Source organism: Nilaparvata lugens, chromosome 1, assembly GCF_014356525.2.
Source record: "Nilaparvata lugens isolate BPH chromosome 1, ASM1435652v1, whole genome shotgun sequence".
Lineage (NCBI taxonomy): Eukaryota > Metazoa > Arthropoda > Insecta > Hemiptera > Delphacidae > Nilaparvata > Nilaparvata lugens.
The window spans coordinates 7,291,085-7,315,408 of record NC_052504.1 but is presented as its reverse complement, the minus strand read 5'-3'; the positions used below and the strand labels follow the sequence as shown (position 1 = coordinate 7,315,408).

Here is a 24,324-nt window from a genome sequence, read left to right as displayed (position 1 = left end):
CAGGTGTTTCAGAAGTAGTGTCGAACATTTAGAGACAAAAAAGTAAGAAAATTTTATCAAGTTTTCAAGGATACCTTATTTTTATTAAGATTGGTCAAAGAATAACAGAGAAATTAATTCTTTTCGTACTGCATGCATGACCACTTTTCACCATTCAAACATCAATATTGAATTTCTAATTCCAATTGTATTTAAGATGAATCTTTGAAACTCGGTATGGCTCCATATGGCCATACAGCTGATTATATAATGCTTTTTCAGATTATCTTGTTTGTTCATGGTGTAAAGCGTATTTTACTCGCCTCACATATGTAGAAGATTTGCCAAATCATGTAGTGCTGAATCTAAATGCCTCACGTTGGGCCGGCAAATCATGTGGTGCGTTTTTTTTTTAACGGCTTCACACATGTAGAGTGAATCTTGTACTGAGTCAATGGTGTAGCGGCTATAAATTTTGTAATTGCGTGTGTGGACGCTGAGTGTACACCAGACTGATTGATTCACTACAAGATTCAATACAATTGTCGGAATCGCGGGAGGCCTAAACGCTCGCTCACCCTTGATTCTTCTAATGACAAATTGTATTGTGATGAAATTTTTATAAGTAGTGTAGCGATCGCTAAACACTGAATACGGATACCTTAAAATTATTACCTGTGAAGAATGAGCATACAAAATCATACAGGTCGAGCAAAAATCCCGATGTAGCTAATTTACGGGACTGCGTCTCTAATAAGTTCTGAAGGATTAAAAATACGGTATTTGAACCAAATATCGTTCAGAATATACTTCGAGAACAGAGTCTTGTCGGGTTTTAAGCTCTATTGTAGGAATTTATATGATCTATGGCTGCCTCTGCTGTACAATTGATGCATTCGTTCCAAGTCGAGGTAGGTAACAGATAAAAGCTGATGTATGAGCAGGTAAGGACAAAGAATAAATATCTCGATCTGACCCCACTCGCTACATCCACTTAGACCTGTTCCAATATCCAGCTTGATTCAATTATTCCAATGATCGTATTCGATCGGTTCTTGATAATATAGAACGTATCAGACACAATAATTGACAGGCTTAAGAAATAATCGAACTCAGAAAGCGAATTAACAAAACTGAAATATATTACAATAAAATATGCAATCATACAGTGCAGGTTCAGAATTTGATTCACAGGTTGATAATAATTCAGCATTAATAGAATAGTTAAAAATTTTCTTGTGCCTGCATGATACCATGCGTGATTCAACAGAATTTTACAATTGATAAAATTGAACAATTTTGAAAAAATAGTGAAAAAATGAATTATAAAATATTTTAAAATGTTCGGGGTCGTGGTTCAGGCAGCGGAGGATAGTTAATCAACTACAAATTCTTATAAATTCAATATGAATAAATTCTAGGCTCTTAATAACTAAAAGCGCTTGTCGGCGTGGCCAATAATTTAACGAAGAAAAATTTATGTTTTTCTGCACTGAAATATTTTCGAAGCGTAGATTGGGGCCCCTTATGATTTATAACTCACGTGAAATTCCTTGGTCGTCGTGGTTTTCTTCTTTAGATCAAAAAAAAAAAAATCGTTTGATCGGCGGCAATCCAGGCTTCGGTTTCAGCACGTGGGGAATTTTAATTTAAATATCTCCTTCACCGAATTAATTAAGGGATAGTTTACTTTAAGCTTTTAAATTTATCGATTGATGAAAACAGAAATTTATAAATAACAAATAGATTGGCCTAAAATATCGGCTCACAAATAGAACATTTAAAAATCGAACAAGAAATTTTACAAATAGGTCTTTGGTAACTATGAAAGAGATCTACACGGTAAGGATTTCAAAAGGGAAGTGCTGCTCTTTTCTCTAAGCTTTTAGGCTAGACCTTGCTTCTCGGAATCTCAATGTAATAATTTGCATAAAAATTTGCCATTGGTAGAACGCTTGTGACGTAAACATGACGTCAGTGGCAAGCAGTAGAATACAATTCCTTTAATTACAATAATAATTTAATTTATGTAATTCTTAAAACTGCTTAATCTTATAGACATAGTTTCTCTCATACAATGTACATGTGCTAGTGTAACTGATAAGGCAGGGTTGGTGTCTGATAATAGATTAACATGTGTTGCTTTCAAACGATCACCGTCTTGGTGCTATTTCTATGCACTGTGATTGGTTTAGACCTACCAAAGAGATTTAATTACCATGTGGTTCAGTTGAATTAAATTATTAATAAATTAATATTCTTGTACAATTTTTATTAGGTTTGAGATTATTATAATTAATTTCTGCCATTTTATCAATAATATAATTTCATGCTATGACCTATTTAGTTACAATAAGACCTGACGTATAATACAATTTCTTAAATAATAAATAATTTCAACAATAATACATACATTTATTTTTTTATTTGAAATTCTTGATCCTTTATTGATAGTTTTATAATTTTTAGAGTGATATTTTACCTTGCATGAGAACCGGTATGATATTTGACAATGCTTTGAATCAGTCAGCTGCGTTCGAACTGTTTTAAAAACATCTGATCGATAGTAAACAAGTGTAACCTCAAAATCAGTGAGCAATTCGTAAATAATTTGTGCTTTATTCGCAAAATAATTATAATTTTATTGAATAATTTTCCTAGAAAAATATTCAGTACAGAACGGTACTCTTATCTAATATACAGTTATTGATAAGTAAGCTTTATCGCTCGGTCGCTAACCATTCCTTTAGCAAATTCTTTCATTTTAAAAGGTAATCACAATTTTTCTCTCTTCTCATGAGATCTATTTGAAAAATTCATCACACAAAAGCCCCCAGGATATTTTAATAGGTAATTGGGAGACGAGTCGAAACAATGACTATTTGAAAAATCCGATATTGTGATGAATACACTATTTCATCTCCTTACTTCTACGAAAACTCACACTTAACACTAAAAACAATATATCGTGCACTTTTGGCTACGAAAAATAAATAATGATTGTTCCTTTCATTGGATACAATCGAAATACAATAATTAATGAGGTCTCTTTGGATCCTTCATTAAAACAACTCCACAACTTCCATTCACGGGTGGCTTATGAGCAGACCCATAACTATAACAAATATACAAAATTTCACATATTACTTCTTAAGATTTGAATAGTATTTGCAACAAATATAGACTTTCATCATTTTTTCATAGTTATTACAGGTTTCGACTCTTTGGTTTGGCTTTTACATAAATTGGGTGAGAGTGTGATTTTACTTCGGTGACTTGACAATCGTCTACCGTTTGACTCGAGCAATTTCTTATTTGCGCTTAGTACGTTGCGTACAAACAGGGTTACACTTGAAATGGCTTTCTTGATTTTTATCAATGTTGGTTACAAATATTAAGTCCTTAAGATTATATTTATCAATTTGAATTACAATTCATGATCTTTTGATGCAACAGTAATAAATTTCACATTTAAAGGTAAGAATTTCATTTTCTTTTTAGCTTTTTTAGCAATACATTTATATGACATAGAACATGCGCATTTCGTGCAAATTAACATAAATATATATTTTTGGTTGCGTTTTTGCTTATAATTTCACATTAAATAATATGTTACATTAATGATTGAATAACGATATTGCTTGAATTCTATTAACATTGACTCTAGGATTTCGTACACATTGGTTGGTGGGACGAAGAAAATTATCGAACAGGCTTTGGTTCCGAATAGATTTTTCTATCGATTCTGTATTTCAAGGTTAGATTTACACATTTTTTCAAATAAACTTTGTTTATTTTCTTTCCTCCTATTCACTACTAATTTCATGTTATTTCTAATTTATAATTATTTTCCGTGGATAATATAATTCTTGTTTCTATTTTTCAGTTGTGTAGATGATACCAGGCGATTGTTTCGGTGATGACTGTAACATGAGGCGGATGGCTTGATTAGGTTGGTAATTTTTTAAAGTTGTTTCGTAGTTTTATTTTCTTCTGTTATTAAAGTTGATAATAAGTTCTTCATTTGATGTGGATTTATAATATTTTCCTCATTAGCTGAGATGTGGCGAAGTTTAGGTTATGTTGATTAACTAGGCTGCAGTAGAAAGATGCTAGTCTGCAAAGATATGATTCGGTGGGTAGGCTGTGACCATGAAAAGTTTGATGATTCATGTAATTCACAACGTAGCTTCAGTAAATTAAAATATTATTCCTTTCTCAAGCCCCCATCTAAATTTGATTCCGGTGTTATTCAAGGTCCAATTCCGATTTGCAACTATCCGTTTTATCAAACTTGGCTTAAAACGAATGTGCCTGTGGTGTAGATCGATTCTTACAAACTCGTTTCCTCTTTGTTGGCCGGTAACATGCAGTTTGATATCCTTAAATCTGACATGCCGGTGGTGTCTGTGTGTTTTTTCAAATGATCCTTTTCTTTTTTGCATGCCGGTGTACAGTTTGTTTGATTTCAACCGGACATGACTGCGGTGTGAATAGATTCTTCTTAATATTATTTTCCTGTTTTCTTGAATGCTGGTAAAAGATTTGATGTAGGATTTCAGCCTTATATGACGGCGGTGTAAATGAACTCTATTAGTTGGTTTTCTTTTTGGACGTATTGTAATTCTTCTTGTTTGTGGTTTTGATTCATAGTTTTTCGGTTTTTGTTTTGATTTTGATTTGTTGTGGGTTTCTGTTTTACTTCTATTGTTTTGTGGGTTATCTTCATGAGTATTGGGTTTGTATGTTGCAGGCGCTGTCTTCGGTGGATGGACGGTGATGTGGGCGGTCGGCGGTCCGGGCTGCTCTTCTACGCGGCGGGCAACGTCCTTGGACTCCTGGTGTCCAGCGCGCGGTGGTACGGGCAGTCCCTCTACCTGATGGATGTCGTCCTCGGCCTGGCGGGTGATGTCGGCTGGTCCCTCTCGGCGTTCTGCGGGGTGCGGCGCGACTTCAATCCTGACATTCTCGGTGGGTTGGTTTTCCATACATGTGTTATGTTCGCTTGCTTGTTTGACTTTAACCACCTTTATTGTATCCTTCTCCACATGTATAGGTTTCTTAATGCTGACTTCGACGCTGATTTTTCCCATATGCATATCTTCAGATATCCTATCCAATCGGTTATTTGTTTCTAAAATTGATTTATCCAGACACTCAGCTAATTTTTTGATGGTTTTATCTGTGTCACGGAATGCTACATCCATCCGCTGACTCAATTTCTCCAAACCCTGTTCGTTTACCTTCTTTACTTCTTGAACTTCCTTTTTTAATTCTTCCTTTGTTTGGTCGCTTTTTTCATTTAAGTTGTTTATTGCTTCCCTTGTTTGGTCGCTTTTTTCATTTAAGTTGTTTATTGCTTCCTTTGTTTGGTCGCTCATCTTGGTTATTGCTTTCAGGAGGGTGTCCATATCCATTGCGGGAGCGGGTGTATGGCGAACGGTTACCTTCTGGTTTTTTATCCGAGCAACGGTACGAGAAATGGGAGTTCCTGTCTCGGGGGCGTCGTCGTCCGTATGCTCTCCCGATGTTTCATCCTCCGGCTCTTGGGCTGCCGACGGATCTTCCACTAGGATGCATCTCTCCTCCACCTGTGTCGAAGATAAATCATCCAGTACATTGGGATGGAAATCGGCGGCTGCGGTGATGGATGCGGATGGCGGCGAACAATCGGGTGAGATGTCCTCGGTGTCCGACAGACTTGGATTGACCTGGTCGTTTCCTGCCATGGTTTGTGAGAGAATAACGCGACGAACGTGTGCGGTGAATAAAAAACGTGAAAGTGTTGATGTGATATACAAAATAATTAATAAGAAATCCAATAGAAATTGTTATAGCTTCGTAGTGAGTGAAATACAGAAAAAGTGGTTTAGCAATGTGTTCAGTGATAAAATGAGTCAAGTTAGCAATATCGTTAACATAAAAATGACACGAACACACAGGATACACAGTGAACACTTATGCGGTAATACAGGTACGCCTCTTATAATTTATTATTATTATTATTATAAATATTTTATTCTTATAATTTCTTGCCGCAATTCACTATATAGGCTAGTGTTCTTTGCAAAATTTTATACAAAAGCAGTGATGCTCTGCTTGAATTCCACAATATATCTGTGATTTAATTTTACTTCCCTCTTTATGCTTTAAAAATTTTAAAAATGTAAATAACTTCAATCCTCTTTTCTGTAAATATTTATAAATTGTTTCAATATAGACCTAATATTCTTCAAATAATATGACCTTTCTTATGATATCTCTTATACCTATGACTTATAGTATGACCAATTTTCGAATAACACGATAATAAAATTCTGAGTTCGATTTTTTCTCTAAAAATTCATCAATCGATAAATTTCTTTTCTGTTCAAAAATTGGGTATGGTACGACTTGTTATTTTATATAACAGTGAACAGTTAATACTAAATTCGAAGAAATTCACAACCATGAATTTTTCACAAATTTTCCCGTTGTCAGCGCTATAGTATACTGAGCAACTAAATAATCCTCGTAGTCGATTATCCACCTCTTCAATGCCCCACGTTGGGCGCCAAAATCATGTAAAGCTTGTATTTTACTCGCCTCACATATGTAGAGAGATTTGCCAAATCATGTAGTGCTGAATCTAAATGCCTCACGTTGGGCCGGCAAATCATGTGGTGCGTTTTTTAACGGCTTCACACATGTAGAGTGAATCTTGTACTGAGTCAATGGTGTAGCGGCTATAAATTTTGTAATTGCGTGTGTGGACGCTGAGTGTACACCAGACTGATTGATTCACTACAAGATTCAATACAATTGTCGAATCGCGGGAGGCCTAAACGCTCGCTCACCCTTGATTCTTCTAATGACAAATTGTATAGTGATGAAATTTTTATAAGTAGTGTAGCGATCGCTAAACACTGAATACGGATACCTTAAAATTATTACCTGTGAAGAATGAGCATACAAAATCATACAGGTCGAGCAAAAATCCCGATGTAGCTAATTTACGGGACTGCGTCTCTAATAAGTTCTGAAGGATTAAAAATACGGTATTTGAACCAATATCGTTCAGAATATACTTCGAGAACAGAGTCTTGTCGGGTTTTAAGCTCTATTGTAGGAATTTATATGATCTATGGCTGCCTCTGCTGTACAATTGATGCATTCGCTCCTAAGTCGAGGTAGGTAACAGATAAAAGCTGATATATGAGCAGGTAAGGACAAAGAATAAATATCTCGATCTGACCCCACTCGCTACATCCACTTAGACCTGTTCCAATATCCAGCTTGATTCAATTATTCCAATGATCGTATTCGATCGGTTCTTGATAATATAGAACGTATCAGACACAATAATTGACAGGCTTAAGAAATAATCGAACTCAGAAAGCGAATTAACAAAACTGAAGTATATTACAATAAAATATGCAATCATACAGTGCAGGTTCAGAATTTGATTCACAGGTTGATAATAATTTAGCATTAACAGAATAGTTAAAAATTTTCTTGTGCTTGCATGATACCATGCGTGATTCAACAGAATTTTACAATTGATAAAATTGAACAGTTTTGAAAAAATAGTGAAAAAATGAATTATAAAATATTTTAAAATGTTCGGGGTCGTGGTTCAGGCAGCGGAGGATAGTTAATCAACTACAAATTCTTAGGAATTAATATGAATAAATTTTAGGCTCTTAATAACTAAAAGCGCTTGTCGGCGTGGCCAATAATTTAACGAAGAAAAATTTATGTTTTTCTGCACTGAAATATTTTCGAAGCGTAGATTGGGGCCCCTTATGATTTATAACTCACGTGAAATTCCTTGGTCGTCGTGGTTTTCTTCTTTAGATCAAAAAAAAAAAAAATCGTTTGATCGGCGGCAATCCAGGCTTCGGTTTCAGCACGTGGGGAATTTTAATTTAAATATCTCCTTCACCGAATTAATTAAGGGATAGTTTACTTTAAGCTTTTAAATTTATCGATTGATGAAAACAGAAATTTATAAATAACAAATAGATTGGCCTAAAATATCGGCTCACAAATAGAACATTTAAAAATCGAACAAGAAATTTTACAAATAGGTCTTTGGTAACTATGAAAGAGATCTACACGGTAAGGATTTCAAAAGGGAAGTGCTGCTCTTTTCTCTAAGCTTTTAGGCTAGACCTTGCTTCTCGGAATCTCAATGTAATAATTTGCATAAAAATTTGCCATTGGTAGAACGCTTGTGACGTAAACATGACGTCAGTGGCAAGCAGTAGAATACAATTCCTTTAATTACAATAATAATTTAATTTATGTAATTCTTAAAACTGCTTAATCTTATAGACATAGTTCCTCTCATACAATGTACATGTGCTAGTGTACTGATAAGGCAGGGTTGGTGTCTGATAATAGATTAACATGTGTTGCTTTCAAACGATCACCGTCTTGGTGCTATTTCTATGCACTGTGATTGGTTTAGACCTACCAAGAGATTTAATTACCATGTGGTTCAGTTGAATTAAATTATTAATAAATTAATATTCTTGTACAATTTTTATTAGGTTTGAGATTATTATAATTAATTTCTGCCATTTTATCAATAATATAATTTCATGCTATGACCTATTTAGTTACAATAAGACCTGACGTATAATACAATTTCTTAAATAATAAATAATTTCAACAATAATACATACATTTATTTTTTTTATTTGAAATTCTTGATCCTTTATTGATAGTTTTATAATTTTTAGGAGTGATATTTTACCTTGCATGAGAACCGGTATGATATTTGACAATGCTTTGAATCAGTCAGCTGCGTTCGAACTGTTTTAAAAACATCTGATCGATAGTAAACAAGTGTAACCTCAAAATCGGTGAGCAATTCGTAAATAATTTGTGCTTTATTCGCAAAATAATTATAATTTTATTGAATAATTTTCCTAGAAAAATATTCAGTACAGAACGGTACTCTTATCTAATATACAGTTATTGATAAGTAAGCTTTATCGCTCGGTCGCTAACTATTCCTTTAGCAAATTCTTTCATTTTAAAAGGTAATCACAATTTTTCTCTCTTCTCATGAGATCTATTTGAAAAATTCATCACAATGGTCATGCATGTAGTACGAAAAGAATTAATTTCTCTGTTATTCTGTGACCAATCTTAATAGAATAGAAAAATATTCATTCATCAGACATGTACTAATACATATGAAAAGCGTCAAGTCTTAACTATAGTTGGCACACAAATAAAATTCAAAATAAATCAATGACTGCTGTTGTCAAACTGCTGCAAAGAATTCAGAGATAAGCTCACCAAATATTCCCTCAGATTCTTACCAAATATTTTGATATCTTCAATTAACTTTAAATTGCCTGGTAGATTGATAAAAAATTTATTCCTTTAAAAATTGTTTTTTTCCTCAAAAAGATCCAATCTATGTCTCTCAATAATTAGGCCAAAACGGGTATTATAGTTGTGAGTCTGATTTCTTAACTCTAATACATAGGACGGCTTCCTGAAAAACATGATCACATCGAATACATATTGACCATAAATTGTTAAAGCCCCAAGTTGAGAGAATAGTGATCTTACTGAGTCGCTTCTTCTGAGGTTAAACATTATTCTAATTGCTCGCTTCTGTTGTTTAAGAGTTCTATCCAATTTTTTTTTACTCGGTGGTCAGTGTGTGAGCTCGTTCGATAGGACTGAGAGTTAAGTCCGGCTGATCCAGTGAAAAAGGCTAGATTTCGGTTCGTTTAATAGTTCAATTATTCTGTCACAGATCGGGCAGTATAAAAATAATTGTATTGTTAAGGGAGACGGGTTCTGAGCCTAATCGTTGGTTCAGTTAATATTTGTTCTTTTTTTAAAAATACTAAAGTCGCGAAATACCAGTGGATGCCAAAGTGGAAGCTATTTCAAAAAGGTAGGTGACTACTGAATCATTTGTTCTTAAATTTTCATAGCCACAACATTGAATCCTCATTAGCAGCAAGCGAGTGTTTTCCCCATTAATTCATATCAAATATTATTTTATAATCAAATTAATCTTGTTTTGTTCAGATGTATATATGTTAAAGATTCATTAATAAAAAGTTCTAGTTATTCTGTTCTTTTTCTTGTATTCATAGTTCTTTTCCCCTTACATAATTGGTGAAGGCATACCTTGATTACATATTTGGTAAAAATACCAATCGAATTGAAAATAGCCACCTGATTGTTAGTGTTCGTCAGCGAAGTGATGCTCAGGCTATATGCTAATTTGACTTTTGTTGATAAAATTACTGTAGTTTGTTCTTTGTTGAATAGAAATATGATTTGCCTGATAACTGTAATATATTTATTCATATATTTTTTATTAGGCCTATTCATTGTCACATTAACTTACATCAACTTGGAGCTGGTGTCACTCATTTGAATGGTGACTTGTCAACTTGCCTCTCTGTTAACTTGTCAACTAGTATAGCCTACTTGCCTGCTCAAGTTCATAAGTCTTAGCACGATCCTCATCCATATCGGCAGTCTTCTTGTAAGCCATCGACAGGCCCCAAACTGCCAGAATGCAGTAGACATTGTCTCGAATCCATGCGTGGTCATTCTCCGGACTAGCAGGAAACAGACCAGTAACTGGATTCTGTAAAATATTTAGTAATTTGTAATTATTATTGATTACAATTAATTATTATTGATAAAAATTATTATACGTATTCGAAGACTATTCCAGCAATAGACTGGCTTCTCCACACATCTGTGTAATCACTTGTCAGCTGATTTATGATTAATAATTCTGTAGTCTGATTTTTACTCTAATATTGGCGTATGAAGGAGGCTCCTTTTCCCTGATTTTTACTCTAATATTGGCGTTTTTTCCTTTTATATTATCCTTGAAATGCAAAATATCCAAAAACCTTGTATATACGTCGACGCGCAATTAAAAAAGGAACATACCTGTCAAATTTCATGAAAATCTATTACCGCGTTTCGCCGTAAATGCGCAACATAAAAACATATAAACATTAAGAGAAATGCCAAACCGTTGACTTGAATCTTAGACCTCACTTCGCTCGGTCAACTATATTCTATATTCATAGAATACATACTATATTCGGCGAAGCAGCATGGTGCCGCTCACAATAGGCGATTCCCGTATCGACTACTCTACGACTCAGCGACTCGACATGCTGGTTGCCAAGTGACCAAGTATAGCTTAGTGTAGCCTATTCTTAATAAAGTAGATTAGGAATTGAAGTAAAGTAGCGTCAAAATAAACAAGCACATGTTCAATCATCATGTTCTTTGGAAAGTACAAAAGTTTCCAAATGATTAAATAAATATCACAAAAAATGTTGGTAGATATAAGTCACTTCATGGTTCCTCGCTAATCGATTCCAGCTGAATGAGGACAAGTCCCAAAGGATCATCTGCAGCTTGTCACGAGAACTGCGTGACCCTCAGAATCCATTAAAGCTGCTGGGTTTTGTCTTGGATTGCAAACTCAGCTGGAACAGTCATTTACAGCAGGTAACCAGCCACTCTCCCGCATTTGCTTCCTGCTGCTCAAGATGAGGGGCCTGGTGACGGAGAGGTATCTCTTAATGATGTATCACGCTCTCTTCCATTGCCACATCACTTATGGATTGCTCCTGTGGGGCTGCTGATGTCCTGAGGCTGCAAAAGAGGGCTTTAAGAATTATAACAGGCAGCGACCATCTTGCCCACTGTAAGCCCATCTTTTCTCGCCTTGGTGTACTGACTGTCTTCAGCCATTACATCCTCCTGTGCTTGGTGTATGTCAAGAAGATACAGCATACTCTAGCTGCCCGTAGTGACATCCACCGCCACAAAACCAGGCGCAGTGAGCTGTTGGATATCCCCAGGAGACGCCTTCACCGATCACAGGCCAGTTACAGGATTTCAGCCCTGAAATTCTACAACAAGCTGCCTGATAGAGTGAAGCAATTGGATGAGGCCGCCTTCAGGAGAACCGTCCGGAAGCAACTGTGTGACAAGGCATATTACAGTGTAACAAATTTATGGGTGATAATTTGAATTTTTATTGAGAGTGCGAGCACTGGATCACTGCCACCTGAACTGTTACAGTTTTTTGAATGTGTTTTGATTTTTTGCCGACATCGATCCCACAATTATGCACACAATTTTGTGTGCTAAAATGTCTGTGAAGTGATGAACTGAACTCCAAAAAAAATTAATCTATGTCTTAACAATTTAGTAATTGAATAATTTAGTAATTTAGTGATGAACTGAACTCCAAAAAAATTAATCTATGTCTTAACAATTTAGTAATTACAATTAAATACATTACTAACAATGACCACACAACTTGTCAAAGTGAAATTTATGATGGAAATAAAATTATTTATTTATTTATAATTGTGGGTAATGGATGAAGCTGAAGGTATTAAAGTCGATATTAAAATTTGGAATAAGTCGAACCGCTACTGGCAATTAATTGTAGTGGGGTGGGGATGAGCATGAAAAGCGACTGTCCAAGTCGTAGGGTCCGATGCACTGATTAACCGCAACTCTGATAACACGATTAGAGTAGTGCAAGTCTGTGTAATGCCTTGTGTTTCGTATTACATTGGGCTACAAGTCTCGGTTGGCAGTGGGTCGCCAGAGAGCAACCATTGGCCTAGTGTAAAGCAAGCTCAAATATCAGTCGACAGCCAAAATATGGTGGGTGGCCACTAGAATCTGGCAATCCTAGTCTAATGAGTGAGTCAATCACTATCCGATTTCTGGTCCAACTTGAGGTTCTAAATTCAATGCTGGATTTGAGGTCGGACTGTGTATGAAGTTGTTAATGTTAGGTCGAATGTTGCCGGGTTTTCCCCCTCCTATCACCATGATCCGACTAGTCCAAATTTCAGCCGCCTAGTCAGAGTCAAGTTGGAACGTGAGTGGGAATGCTGGACTAATTCTTGGACAACCGATTGAAGTGTGAGTGGTGAAAGATACGACTCTTGTGCACGGTTGCACAAGAGCCAGTTAAATTTTAATTGTGATTAATTTCACGAGAATCAATCAGAAGGCTTCTCTGATTGGTTCTCGTGGAATTAATCACGATTAAATTTTAACCGGCTTTTGTACAACCGAAACTTGGTCTTACTATTGGTCCAACATTCGAGGAAGGAACAGTTTTGGGCTGTGTCTGTTGGTCCTTTCCTAATCATTTTAATGAATTGTATTCTGTGTATCAATAAATGAATAAACATAGTTTGACAATAAATCGGATAGTAAATGACTCTCTTGAACAGTTCACCCGACTTAACCAACATTTCAAGGTCAGCCGCCTAGTCAGAGATGAGTAGGAATGAGGGTTGAGACTAGCTCTTGGTAAACCAATCGGAGCGTGAGTGATAGAAGAAACAACTCTTAATCTTACTACTGGTACAACTTAGTTGGCCAATAAACCTGATAGTGAATTACCCGCTTGAAAAATAAAAATGAACCCAGAATTGTTTGGACACTTGGCGACCCACTGGTGGTCTAATTTTAATGCAAGCCAAAGATAGGTGTTCAATAATTGATATCGTTCACGTAATATTTTTCTTTTTTATGATTAAGACTTTATTTTTTTGGTTATCAAGTAAACTGAATCTTCTGATAAACTTCTGTTGGACAAGCAGCCAACTAAAATGCAACTTCATAAATTAAACCAATACTTTCTGTTTATGTTTTAAAGGTTATAGAACATGTATTGCAAAATTTTTTAGCTACTTACTTGATGACACATAATAATATTTTGAACAATTCGCTGGTAATAGTCCAGCCGGACTCCAGAATTACTTCGACTCCTCATATTTTTAGGTTAAGTTGTTATTGATGTTTAAAATCTGTTGATTCAAGATTTATGAAAGCACGTTTATAGCACCTCATACGTGTGGTCAATGACACATAGACATTCTATTTATCATAATTCACATAAATTGAGAAAATTAACATTATCGACACTCAATCTGCAAGGTGCAAAGTACAAACAAAGAGAAGCAACAGTGCAGAAAGCAAGATTGAAGCGACCTTGAGGTTATGTGAAGTTTGAAATACAAACAGATGATTTCATGGTCTAATCGTCAGCTGTTTTTGACCGGTAAATTCAATTTAGCGCGTGCCATGGAATCTTGCCTGCTAAAGGTTTCCGTTATTTATTGATTTTAAAAAGAAAGAAATGCAAGAATTTTTCTGATTAAAGTTGAAAATAATTCAAGAGATCTTTAAAATTTGGATGTCTTCAAATTCGACTGCCTTTAATGCTGTTCAAATTATATAAAAACCGCCCAACAAAGCAAATAATTATGAAGGTTGGAGAAGCATCACCATGGACTTATAGTGAGGTCCACTTTATAATGACAGTATTTGATCAACTTTGGTTTTGCTATAAATTCTTGTCTATCATTCGACAAAGCCGGTGGTACTATCCTTTTCTAGGTCACAACGATGCCAATTATGTTTTTGACAATGTAGAAATATAATTAATTAATGCAGAGAATCGGCATCGCTATTCTTTTATCCATCCACTGCCATTATAACGTGGTCCTCACTATAGTCAAATTAAGACCTGAATTATCCAATAAATGATGAAAATTCATTCTACAATAAATTGATACAGTATCCTAATTGAATAGTACTTGATTTAATAAGCCTTATTCAAAGCGAGTTATTTTTAATTGAAACGAAATGCGCCTGTTTATTTACGAATATACCAATAATGATAATGATGACTAAGTACGATTTACTTTACCATTACAGTTATTTCGACACTAGCTTACAGAATTTATTGAGTTGGCATATTGTTCTCAAAACTTAATAATCACAATTTAAACATTTGAAATATATTGAACACTGTTTTCAGGAATGGTGTTAAAAATTTGGCTCACAATGGAATATAAATTATGGAATTGCTCTGTGATGAACAACTTATGAATCAAAATTATAAATTTAACTTATAATTCAACTGAATAAATTGAATATTGCAACAACTCTCAACTTTTTGTTCAACCTACAAGACTGGTAATGATATGATGCCATGTGCATTAACCCTTGGTGTGTATGCAGTGTCTGACAGTCACTCACCAATTTTTAAATGAGTATTTTGGTCAAACTATGTAGGATGCTGATTCCTCCTTTTCCAGTATATTTTCTTTCACTCTTTGTGAACTGATTGTAGTCGTTAGTTGAATGACAGACCCAGTGGTGTGAGCTCACGACGCTTTTGAAAAGTACAGTGACAATCAGTGTCCATCAGACACTGCATACACTTATCTAATATCATATCTATATCTTTTATGAGATGTAACAGCATGGGCAGGTTTTAATTCTTGATCTTACGTGCATTACCTACATTGTTCTTCTTATTCTATTTAAATATTCTCTACCATGTGTTTTTCTTTAATTATTATACCTACCTGATAAATCTAGTCTTTTTCATTCACTTTCTTTTCCCTTTCAATCATTTCAGACCTAATGAATTTCAATCAGTGTATGTTGGACACTGCATACAGTCTGGCTAGAAAAATTGTAGCATACACACCAAGGGTTAATGTTAAAGTTTGGTGTGAAATAAATATATCCAATTAGAAACTAATAAGCTTACTTATTATGTTGAATGTGTTTCTATTTAATAAAAATAAAAGTATTTGTTTCATTACGGGAAAAAATTTAACCTCTACAGCATTGAAAAATAATTTATAAAATATGTCTAGTAATAATACAGAAAAATGGTCATACATCATAATTATGAAACAAAACAACGCACCGAAATAATTTATTCTTATGTGTATTCATGCAAACGGAAACCGTGATAACGTTTAGGATTGTGAAACATGGTACATGGTATGTACTCAAAGATGATACTCACACGTCTTTTAATAAATTTATTAGTTTGATTATTGTTATATATTATTATATAATTTGACATTCTACATTACAAGTGCCTCATTCCAAAGATTCCCATTCACTTTTATTTGAAATGTAAATAAATTTTTCACATCCAAATTTGACTTGAAGAAAGATGCTTATTAAGGGATAAATAAGCATCATGCTTAAGGATAAAGTGCAATTTAAAGTCAAGTACGATAAGAGAAAACAAGTCAAATTTGATTTCATTATTCCAAAATAACAAAAGTGAGAAAATATAAATTCATAGAGTATAGATTCAAGATTCATTTATTGTCAGAACACTTAAACAAAAATGCAAGACAAAGTCAACAATTAAATAAAAAATTCTAAAAATTATAACATAAACATTAATAGTCATCACAGTCACATCGTAATATATACAAAAGAAGACAAAGATAAGCAAATTCTATATAATATAATAAACATTTTTAAAACAGTTATATCACAGTTAAGAAAATACACAGACTCACCACAAATCCTCATAACCATATGGACAGCAGTCAATTAGAATCTTTTTAACGGAAAACTTAAAACTATTAATATCACATTCTTTGATATTAGCAGGCAGTTTATTAAATAACCTCTTTCCAAATTCAACAAAACTTTTCAAAGTTAATGGTAATTGCACTGTGATAATCTGAGTGCTTCTGCTTGTCTTGTAAAATGATTGTGAATATTACTATTTATGGTAAGATGGAAAGATTTTTTCTGGTATACATCAGACATTCAAACACATACAAAGCATAAACAGTCATAATATTAAGTTTTTTAAACAGAGGTCGACAATGTGCTCTACTATCTACTTTACAAATGATCCTTATGGCCCTTTTTTGTACAACAAAAAGTTTCTTCATATTGGTATCTCTCCCCCATGCTAAAACACCATACAACAGGTGTGACTGAATGTAAGCATAATATACAGCTACCAACACATCAATGCTAACAATATTTCTTAATCTACATAACATAATAATGCCTCTAGATATTTTCTTACTCAATGAAAAAATATGATTTTCCCATTTCTTATTACTCTGCAATGTGATGCCAAGAAATTTGACATAACTAATATCTGTCTTACAACCAAAGTATAATAATAATATCGTGTGACCTGGCTGGCTCAGGTCTGGTGTCAGTGTTTTCAGGTCGCAACTGATCAATTTCAGGGTCTGTGACATGACCTAACGACTGCTTTTTAGGCAGCCGGGATCGACGGATTAACGTGTCCATCCGAAGATTTATAAAGTATTTTGATCCCCTTAGAAGTATATATTTCTGTATGCAGGGGAAAATTTGTGTCCTTGAAGAACAAATCCTAAAAATTTCCATTTTTTCAACTAAATAATCTCAATCAAGAAAAATAATAATTAAACAAACTAAGTTTCAGTCTACTCTTTATCATCCGCCAAACTTCACGCGAATTAAATATCTTACCTCATGCAATATTTTTTGGTACAGTATTAGATAAGAATGTGACTAATTTTGCACTATTATGTGATCAAGCTAGTTCAAATAAAAGTAACACCTCCCGCTGATGAAAATTTAGGTGAAGGCGGTCTCAAACTTTCCATGGCTGTCTCCGTTTCTGATAAAAAACGGCTTATCAAAGTCAACTCTAATGTTATTTATGTAAAGTTTACTTACGTGATTTCATGTACGTGTCACCGTGATAAAGTAAAAGTGATAGAGTATTTCCCAAGAATTAAAACCATCTGTTATCAGAAAGATAGGAGTGTTTGTCTGACAATATTCTCTGTTGCACAGGCGTAGTGTTCTACGTGATAGGCCAACGAATAGTATTATTTGTTAAATAATCTGAGCTCATGTTTATTTGATAGATAATTTAACACTCTGACAATATTATCTATATTGCTACCATATGTTGGAATCAACTATAATTGAATAACGTTGAAGGAAAAGTATTCAGCTCCTATTATCATCCTTCCCATTATAATCTACATATAATCGAATCTAATTTATTCACTCGAAATTCATCTATATAATAAGAGAGAGTAGGGTTGTGTTTGTTCGTGTGTTCGTTTGTTCGTTTGTTCGCATCAAGACATGTCAACTTGTGGATTGCATACTGGAAAAACGGGAATGATTTAGATCTCCAAATTTTGAACATAGATTCTAAAAATATCAATCTCGTGCACCTGGAAGCCCGAATTTCAATTTTCCTTCTAGATTTTTCATAATTAATGTTCAAAATTCATTAATAGTACATACGATTTCATAAAAAAATTACCAAATCATATGGTGGAATTAAAAAATATTATTAAACAGGTATACAGGTGTAAAGTAGTATAGGAAAATTATGTTTGACGCATCATCACGTCTGAACTACTGGACTGATTAACTTGAAATTTTGCATAAATTTAGATAAAATAGATTCTTGCTTAACCGGGGATGGTTACAAACCTATTTTAAATTCTTCAATATTTGATTACATCAATTTTCAGTTCAGAACATTTCTCTTAAAAGGGTAATTAGAAGATAGGTAAGATTAGGGATCCTTTTCGAATGATAAAAACAGGTTTTCCGTCACACCCAAATTTTTTCCGCCATTTTGGAACCAACACTTTGAATTCAACTTCTTTTTTTTAATGAAAGGTGGTCATATGATAGGATTTCCAGAGAAAAGGTATGGTGAAAACCGCACATTGATATCTCAACCTTTCAAAATTTATTCTCATTCATTTCCTTTATTATAGTATAGAAGATGATAGATAAATGGATGATATATCCATCTATCTATCATCTTCTATACCTACTATAATAGAGGAAAGAACTGGCTTAAAGACGTATGCACGTGTAGAGGATAGGGAAATTATGTTTGACGCATCATCACGTCTGAACTACTGGACTGATTTACTAGAAATGCAGCTTATAAATTCTTAATCAACAGAGGATTCTTATAGGCCTATTTTCAATTCTTCTGGATTTCATTACGTCAAGTTTTAAAATAGACCCTTGCGAAGCACGGGTTACCTGCTAGTACAAAATATTCACAAAATTCAATAAGCCTTGATATCATGAATGGACACTCTGAGAAAAAGATAAATATTCAAAAGAAGTCAATCAAGAAAAATAAATATTTGAGAGGAGAGTAAAATAATTAGAATCGACATACTGAAGGCCTTTATTGTGATTAGCTCAATGAATCACACAAAAAATAATCCAGCCAATCTGTTTACTCTTTAATTTTAATAAATTAATACAAAATGAACACTTATTTATCTCTTTTCCATATAGGGCTACTTTTATAGAAATAGAAAGAAAAATAAAAATCTTAATCACTATTTAGTTAATTCACTATTTGATCAAATATTTCAAAAAGGGTACTAAAATTTTTATTTTTCTTTCTAAACTGAACACTGTATATTTTGTGACAATATTCAATCTCTTCTTCTTGCTTTGTTGAATTTTCATTTTCTTGTATAAGGAATCTAAGATTGATAATGAAATATTGTATGATACATCATTAGAAGGAAACATTAATAGCAATAAATCGTTGGCTATGAAACATTTTATTTGATTTATAAAGCCATGTCCACACTGAACAAATGCTCGACAAACATGTTTGTTGAAACAGTTTGGGTAAATTTCATTATGTTTGACAAACAATGTTCGACTGTGGTCAGTATGGACCTTCACCAAAAACAATATTTGTAAGTGAGGAGAACAGGTTTTATGTTTTACAGCTGTCAACTCTAAAAATGTTTGGAAAAACAGTAATTTTTGTTTGACAAACAATGATTGTCCATACTTTCTAAAATGTTTGTCCCTGAGCTCCTCAACAAACATGTTTGCCGAACATGTATGTCAAACACAGTGTGGACACGGCTTCAAAGTCGATGATTATTCACGGTAGTGTTAGGCGGGATGCACACCGGAAAAACGCATTTCGTGAAGCCCTCTTTCATGAAACTTGTTTCATGCAATCCGTTTCACTCGCGCATGAATACAAAAGAAACGTTCCCTGCTTAATCTTATCAGTCGATTGCGAGCAACTTTCGTTTCACGTTTCCTGAAACTTTTTTCACGAAACGCGTTTCTCTGGTGTGCACTATTGAACTATTCTGTTACAATGGAGAACTTCATCATATCCATGATAGGAGGCATACTATTTTTTCGAGTGATAAAGTGTGTTTTGAGTTTGATATAACTTGGAGTAAGAAGTACATTATCAATATTGAAAGGCTGATGTCCATAAAGCTCCACCAGTAGATTTCAAATAAATTTGATTGTAATGAAAACACAACACAACTGTAAGGTTAATTTGATTGTATGTATTGTGTGGCTTTGATTGTAATGAAAACACAACACAACTGTAAGGTTAATTTGATTGTATGTATTGTGTGGCTTTGATTGTAATGAAAACACAACACAACTGTAAGGTTAATTTGATTGTATGTATTGTGTGGCTTTGATTGTAATGAAAACACAACACAACTGTAAGGTTAATTTGATTGTATGTATTGTGTGGCTTTGATTGTAATGAAAACACAACACAACTGTAAGGTTAATTTGATTGTATGTATTGTGTGGTTTTGATTGTATGGATTTCAATTGGTTTATTTTTTCAATGTCTTCTAGTGAAAAAATGTCACTGATACAGTAGTCTGTTATCATAGGAACTCAACATCAATAGAAAATTAAAATTAGGTCTAAATAGAAATTTGTATTCAATTGTATTGATATAAACTTTGAGAACTATAATAAGTTAACAGAGAACTTTTCTGATTAGTGCGCTCACTTCCCCTACTTGTGCTCTATCACATCCCTTTCCCAATCCTTTCCAAAAATTCCAAGGATCAAAAGCCTTCCTATGACATGGATAGCCATAGTTGGAAGAACTTTTGATCCTCTACCCTTCTTCACCACATAACATGTATAAATTGTCTTCTATTATTGTAATGTGTTCTCATATTTATGTTATTTATTTTATACTGTAATGTTTTTTTTATGATGTAATTAATTTTTATTTCATATTGATGTATCTTAAGCGTGTGTGTGTGTGTGTGTGTGTGTGTGTGTGTGTGAATAAATAAATTGAAATTGAAACTCCAAAAATATGATATACTAGCTTACCCGGCGAACTTCGAACCGCACAAAAGTCATTGTATCTCATGTCACACTTGACTTTATTTGGTGAATCATGAAATTTATCTGACAATCAATATTTTCATTTATATCTCAATACAGAATTCCTATGTGCAGTATACTGCAGTCATGCAGTATTTATTATTCCGAAAACGTATTCTTCTCAATCAATTGGTAGTAATGTCTATCAGTAAAAGTGTTTAATTAAAAAAAATAGATAGATTAAATCAGTGATCCAAAGATGAATTTAATGTTTTCATAGTTGTTGATTATCAATAGATAGTACAGGAAATATGCGATATACGATGTATTACACAGAATTCCATATTCGTTCCATCTTCCATTTTAGGATGAATATAAGCTAAGCTAAATTCGAAAAAAATTAATTTAGTCTGTCATTCTCCAGTAATGATGAATGCAATACGAACAACTCTATTTCATGGGATGGATAATTTTTTCCAACATTCTCCAGTTTTTCAATGACAGGGGAGTGATAATTGTATAGGTCTTCTAAGGAACGATTATCTACAGCTGGTACCAATCAATTACACTAACTTCAACTCCAAACTACCGTTTTAATACCAGTACACAATTTATCACAGGGTGACGTGTTTATTATACAGCTGTTAACTTTAGATGCTAAATCATAGGTAGCCGCTCGGCCGAAATATTCGAAAACATAGGGCTATAAAATGGATTAATAAATAATTATTATTAGTTGCCCTATTAGAATTTCTGGTCAGAAACCATCCCTAATATATACACAAAATATTCCCAAAAGTTTCATGCTGTTCTGTCAAGTAGTTTTCGAGTCTATAGGGAGCAAAAAAAAAACAAACACAGACACTCATTATTATATATATCGACTAGCCGTAAGGCTCGCTTCGCTCGGCATATCCGTCTAGCCAGGGGGCTCCGCCCCCTGCACCCCCGACTGGATCGTCCAAGAATGAGATCAGCAGGCTCGCTTCGCATTTTTCATTTGAGCATTTTTATCATAATTATGTTAGGACAATCCAGTCGGGGGTCCAGACTAAACGTCTGGCTAAACGGATATGGCGAGCGAAGCGAGCCTGACGTCTAGTAATATAATATTCCCAGGATTGCAGTAGCAGTGCCCAATCAATTTTTCCGCGATAAATGCATTTAAATCTTCAACTTGGTACCAACCTAACAAAGTCAACTCAACTTAATGCCAACCTGTCAAAATTATTAATTTAGTTGCCAGTTAACAACTGTTTCGAAGAGGTACTCTATCTAGATTATAGTTCTATAGTAACATATGATATGGAAATTTCAATTATAATTGAGAGATTGGGAGAAGAAGAATATACATGCTAAAAGACGAACTTTAAACCCTTACAAACAACCCTTAGAGTTAAAATATTGCCAAAAGATTTCTTAGTGCGCCTCTAAAGGGCCAATTGAACATACCTACCAAATTTGAACGTTTTTGGTCCGGTAGATTTTTAGTTATGCGAGTGAGTGAGTGAGTCAGTCAGTCAGTCAGTCAGTCAGTGAGTGAGTGACATTTCGCTTTTATATATATAGATTTTCTAGATATTTATTTTGAAGCATTGGCATTATCTTGATCCCCCTTTTAATTTGAGTGAACAATATTTCAACATATATATGACTAAATCAGGCAGCTCAACTAGTGTACACTATTCTTTCAAAACCATTATACAGCTTGAAACTAGTCCAGGAGAAGTGTGACTTGTTGAGAAAATTCAAAATCGAATTCGCATAGAACAAACTCGATATTCTTACTCCACAATCTATAATTTCCTTTCATTACCGATTCATTCAAACTTGGAGAGCCATTATTATCATCTCATCACCCAACAATCGAGAGATGTCTGCGAGTCTTCATATCTAGAGGATAGTGAGATTGACTTCAAACTGTCAGCAATTCCTTGCAAATAACAACAGTGCTTTCCATTAGACTAATACTGACAGCCTGACCTTAAACTAGCACACATCAGCATTCCTAATCAATAAATATCAATGTTTTCAATTCAATCTACGCTGACATTTTGAACTGAATAGAGATGAATAAAAAGTTGATTTTTTCAAAAAAGAAGAGCACAATGTAGCAGCGTGACTTGTTGGTCGTTTCGAACACACAAAACTCATTTGATTCGATTTTTTTCAGAATCTTCTTTCGAATGATGATTACAGGCTGTCTGCTCTGGAGGAATGAAAACTGGAGAGTGTGAGTCACTTGCACCTGTCAGCACTGGCTAAATGGAGGAAGTATTGAAGCTTATTATGGGGAATGCTGACAGAATGATAGGTGAATCTCACTGTAGTAGGGAGTGATTAGAAGAAGACAAGGGGAAGAAATTGTTGTTGGAGAAGCAGGTGAGGATAGAGAAAGAGAGAAAGAGAGAGAGTGAGAGAGAGAATGCTAGAGTGGGAGTTAGAGAGAGAGAGATTGATAGAGTGGGAGTTAGAGAAAGAGAGAGAGAGTGAGATTTAGAGAGAGAGAGATTGCTAGAGTGGGAGTTAGAGAGAGAGAGAGAGAGAGAGAGAGAGAGAGAGAGAGAGAGAGAGAGTGAGAGAGAGAGAGAGAGAGATGGATAGGGTGAGAGTTAGAGAGAGGGAGAGATTGATAGAGTGAGAGAGAGAGTGTGTGTGAGAGTGAGATTGATAGAGTGAGAGTTAGAGAGAGAGAGAGAGAGATTGATAGAGTGAGAGAGAGAGAGATTGCTAGAGTGGGAGTTGGAGAGGGAGAGATATGGATAGAGTGAGAGTTAGAGAGAGAGAGAGAGAGAGAGATTGCTAGAGTGGGAGTTAGAGAGACAGAAAGAGAGGGGTAGTGTGTGTGAGAGAGAGATTGATAGAGTGAGAGTTGGAGAGAGAGATTGATAGAGTGAGAGAGATTGATAGAGTGAGAGTTAGAGAGAGAAAGATTATGAGAGGGTAGAGTGATAGAGTGAAGGCTAGTGAGAGAGTGTGAAAGATTATGGGAGGTTAAGTGTGTGCTTGTGTGTGTGTGTGTGTGAGAGAGAGTGAGAGAGTGAGAGAGAGATTAGATTTCTTTATTTATGTATGTTACAATATTTACTGGCTTATACACTAATTTACATTAAATGACGGTAATGCTAATTATTCAACGAATTTTACAAAGTATGTATAGATAATTAAAAAATGAGAATAAAGATTAAATTCAATTAGAATAACGATAATATAAAATTGTAATGTAACTTCATAAATCAGCGGTGTTTCAACAAATAATTGTCGATTCTCTAAGAAGGATATAAAATAATATCCTCCCCATCAACACACGACCGGGAGAGATTGATTGATTGATTGAGTACTTTATTGAGTACTTAACAGGTC

General features: G+C 34.3%; 2 protein-coding genes across 3 annotated transcripts in view; one reads left to right on the top strand and one right to left on the bottom strand.

Moving 5' to 3' along the window:
* Nucleotides 1-13,992, bottom strand: part of LOC111043371 (probable phosphorylase b kinase regulatory subunit alpha) — a 73,347-nt gene extending 59,355 nt beyond the window's left edge. Inside the window, exons 1-2 of the mRNA XM_039419869.1 lie at nt 13,703-13,992; nt 10,433-10,591 (exon numbers count right to left, since the gene is read on the bottom strand). Of these exons, the coding sequence (XP_039275803.1) occupies nt 10,433-10,591; nt 13,703-13,780 (237 nt within the window). The 5' untranslated portion in view covers nt 13,781-13,992. The remainder of the gene's footprint in view (nt 1-10,432; nt 10,592-13,702) is intronic.
* LOC120351487 lies at nt 3,684-6,214 on the top strand. Of its 2 annotated transcripts, XM_039429069.1 has the most exons (3): nt 3,684-3,931; nt 4,733-4,950; nt 5,379-6,214. In XM_039429069.1, the coding sequence occupies exons 2-3, from the start codon at nt 4,749-4,751 to the stop codon at nt 5,624-5,626; spliced, it is 450 nt and encodes a 149-aa protein (XP_039285003.1). In that variant the 5' UTR covers nt 3,684-3,931; nt 4,733-4,748; the 3' UTR covers nt 5,627-6,214. The 2 variants fall into 2 exon arrangements, with proteins under 2 accessions (XP_039285003.1, XP_039284995.1); XM_039429061.1 differs by lacking the exon at nt 3,684-3,931 and having other exon boundaries at nt 4,248-4,950; nt 5,379-5,953.
* Nucleotides 13,993-24,324: the final 10,332 nt, after the last annotated feature.

Bases quoted from the DNA above. Each gene is read 5' to 3' on its own strand.
- LOC120351487 (XM_039429061.1), top strand. From the start codon at position 4,707: ATGAGTATTGGGTTTGTATGTTGCAGGCGCTGTCTTCGGTGGATGGAC. The intron at 4,951-5,378 runs GTGGGTTGGTTT...TATTGCTTTCAG, and splicing joins CTTCAATCCTGACATTCTCG to GAGGGTGTCCATATCCATTG.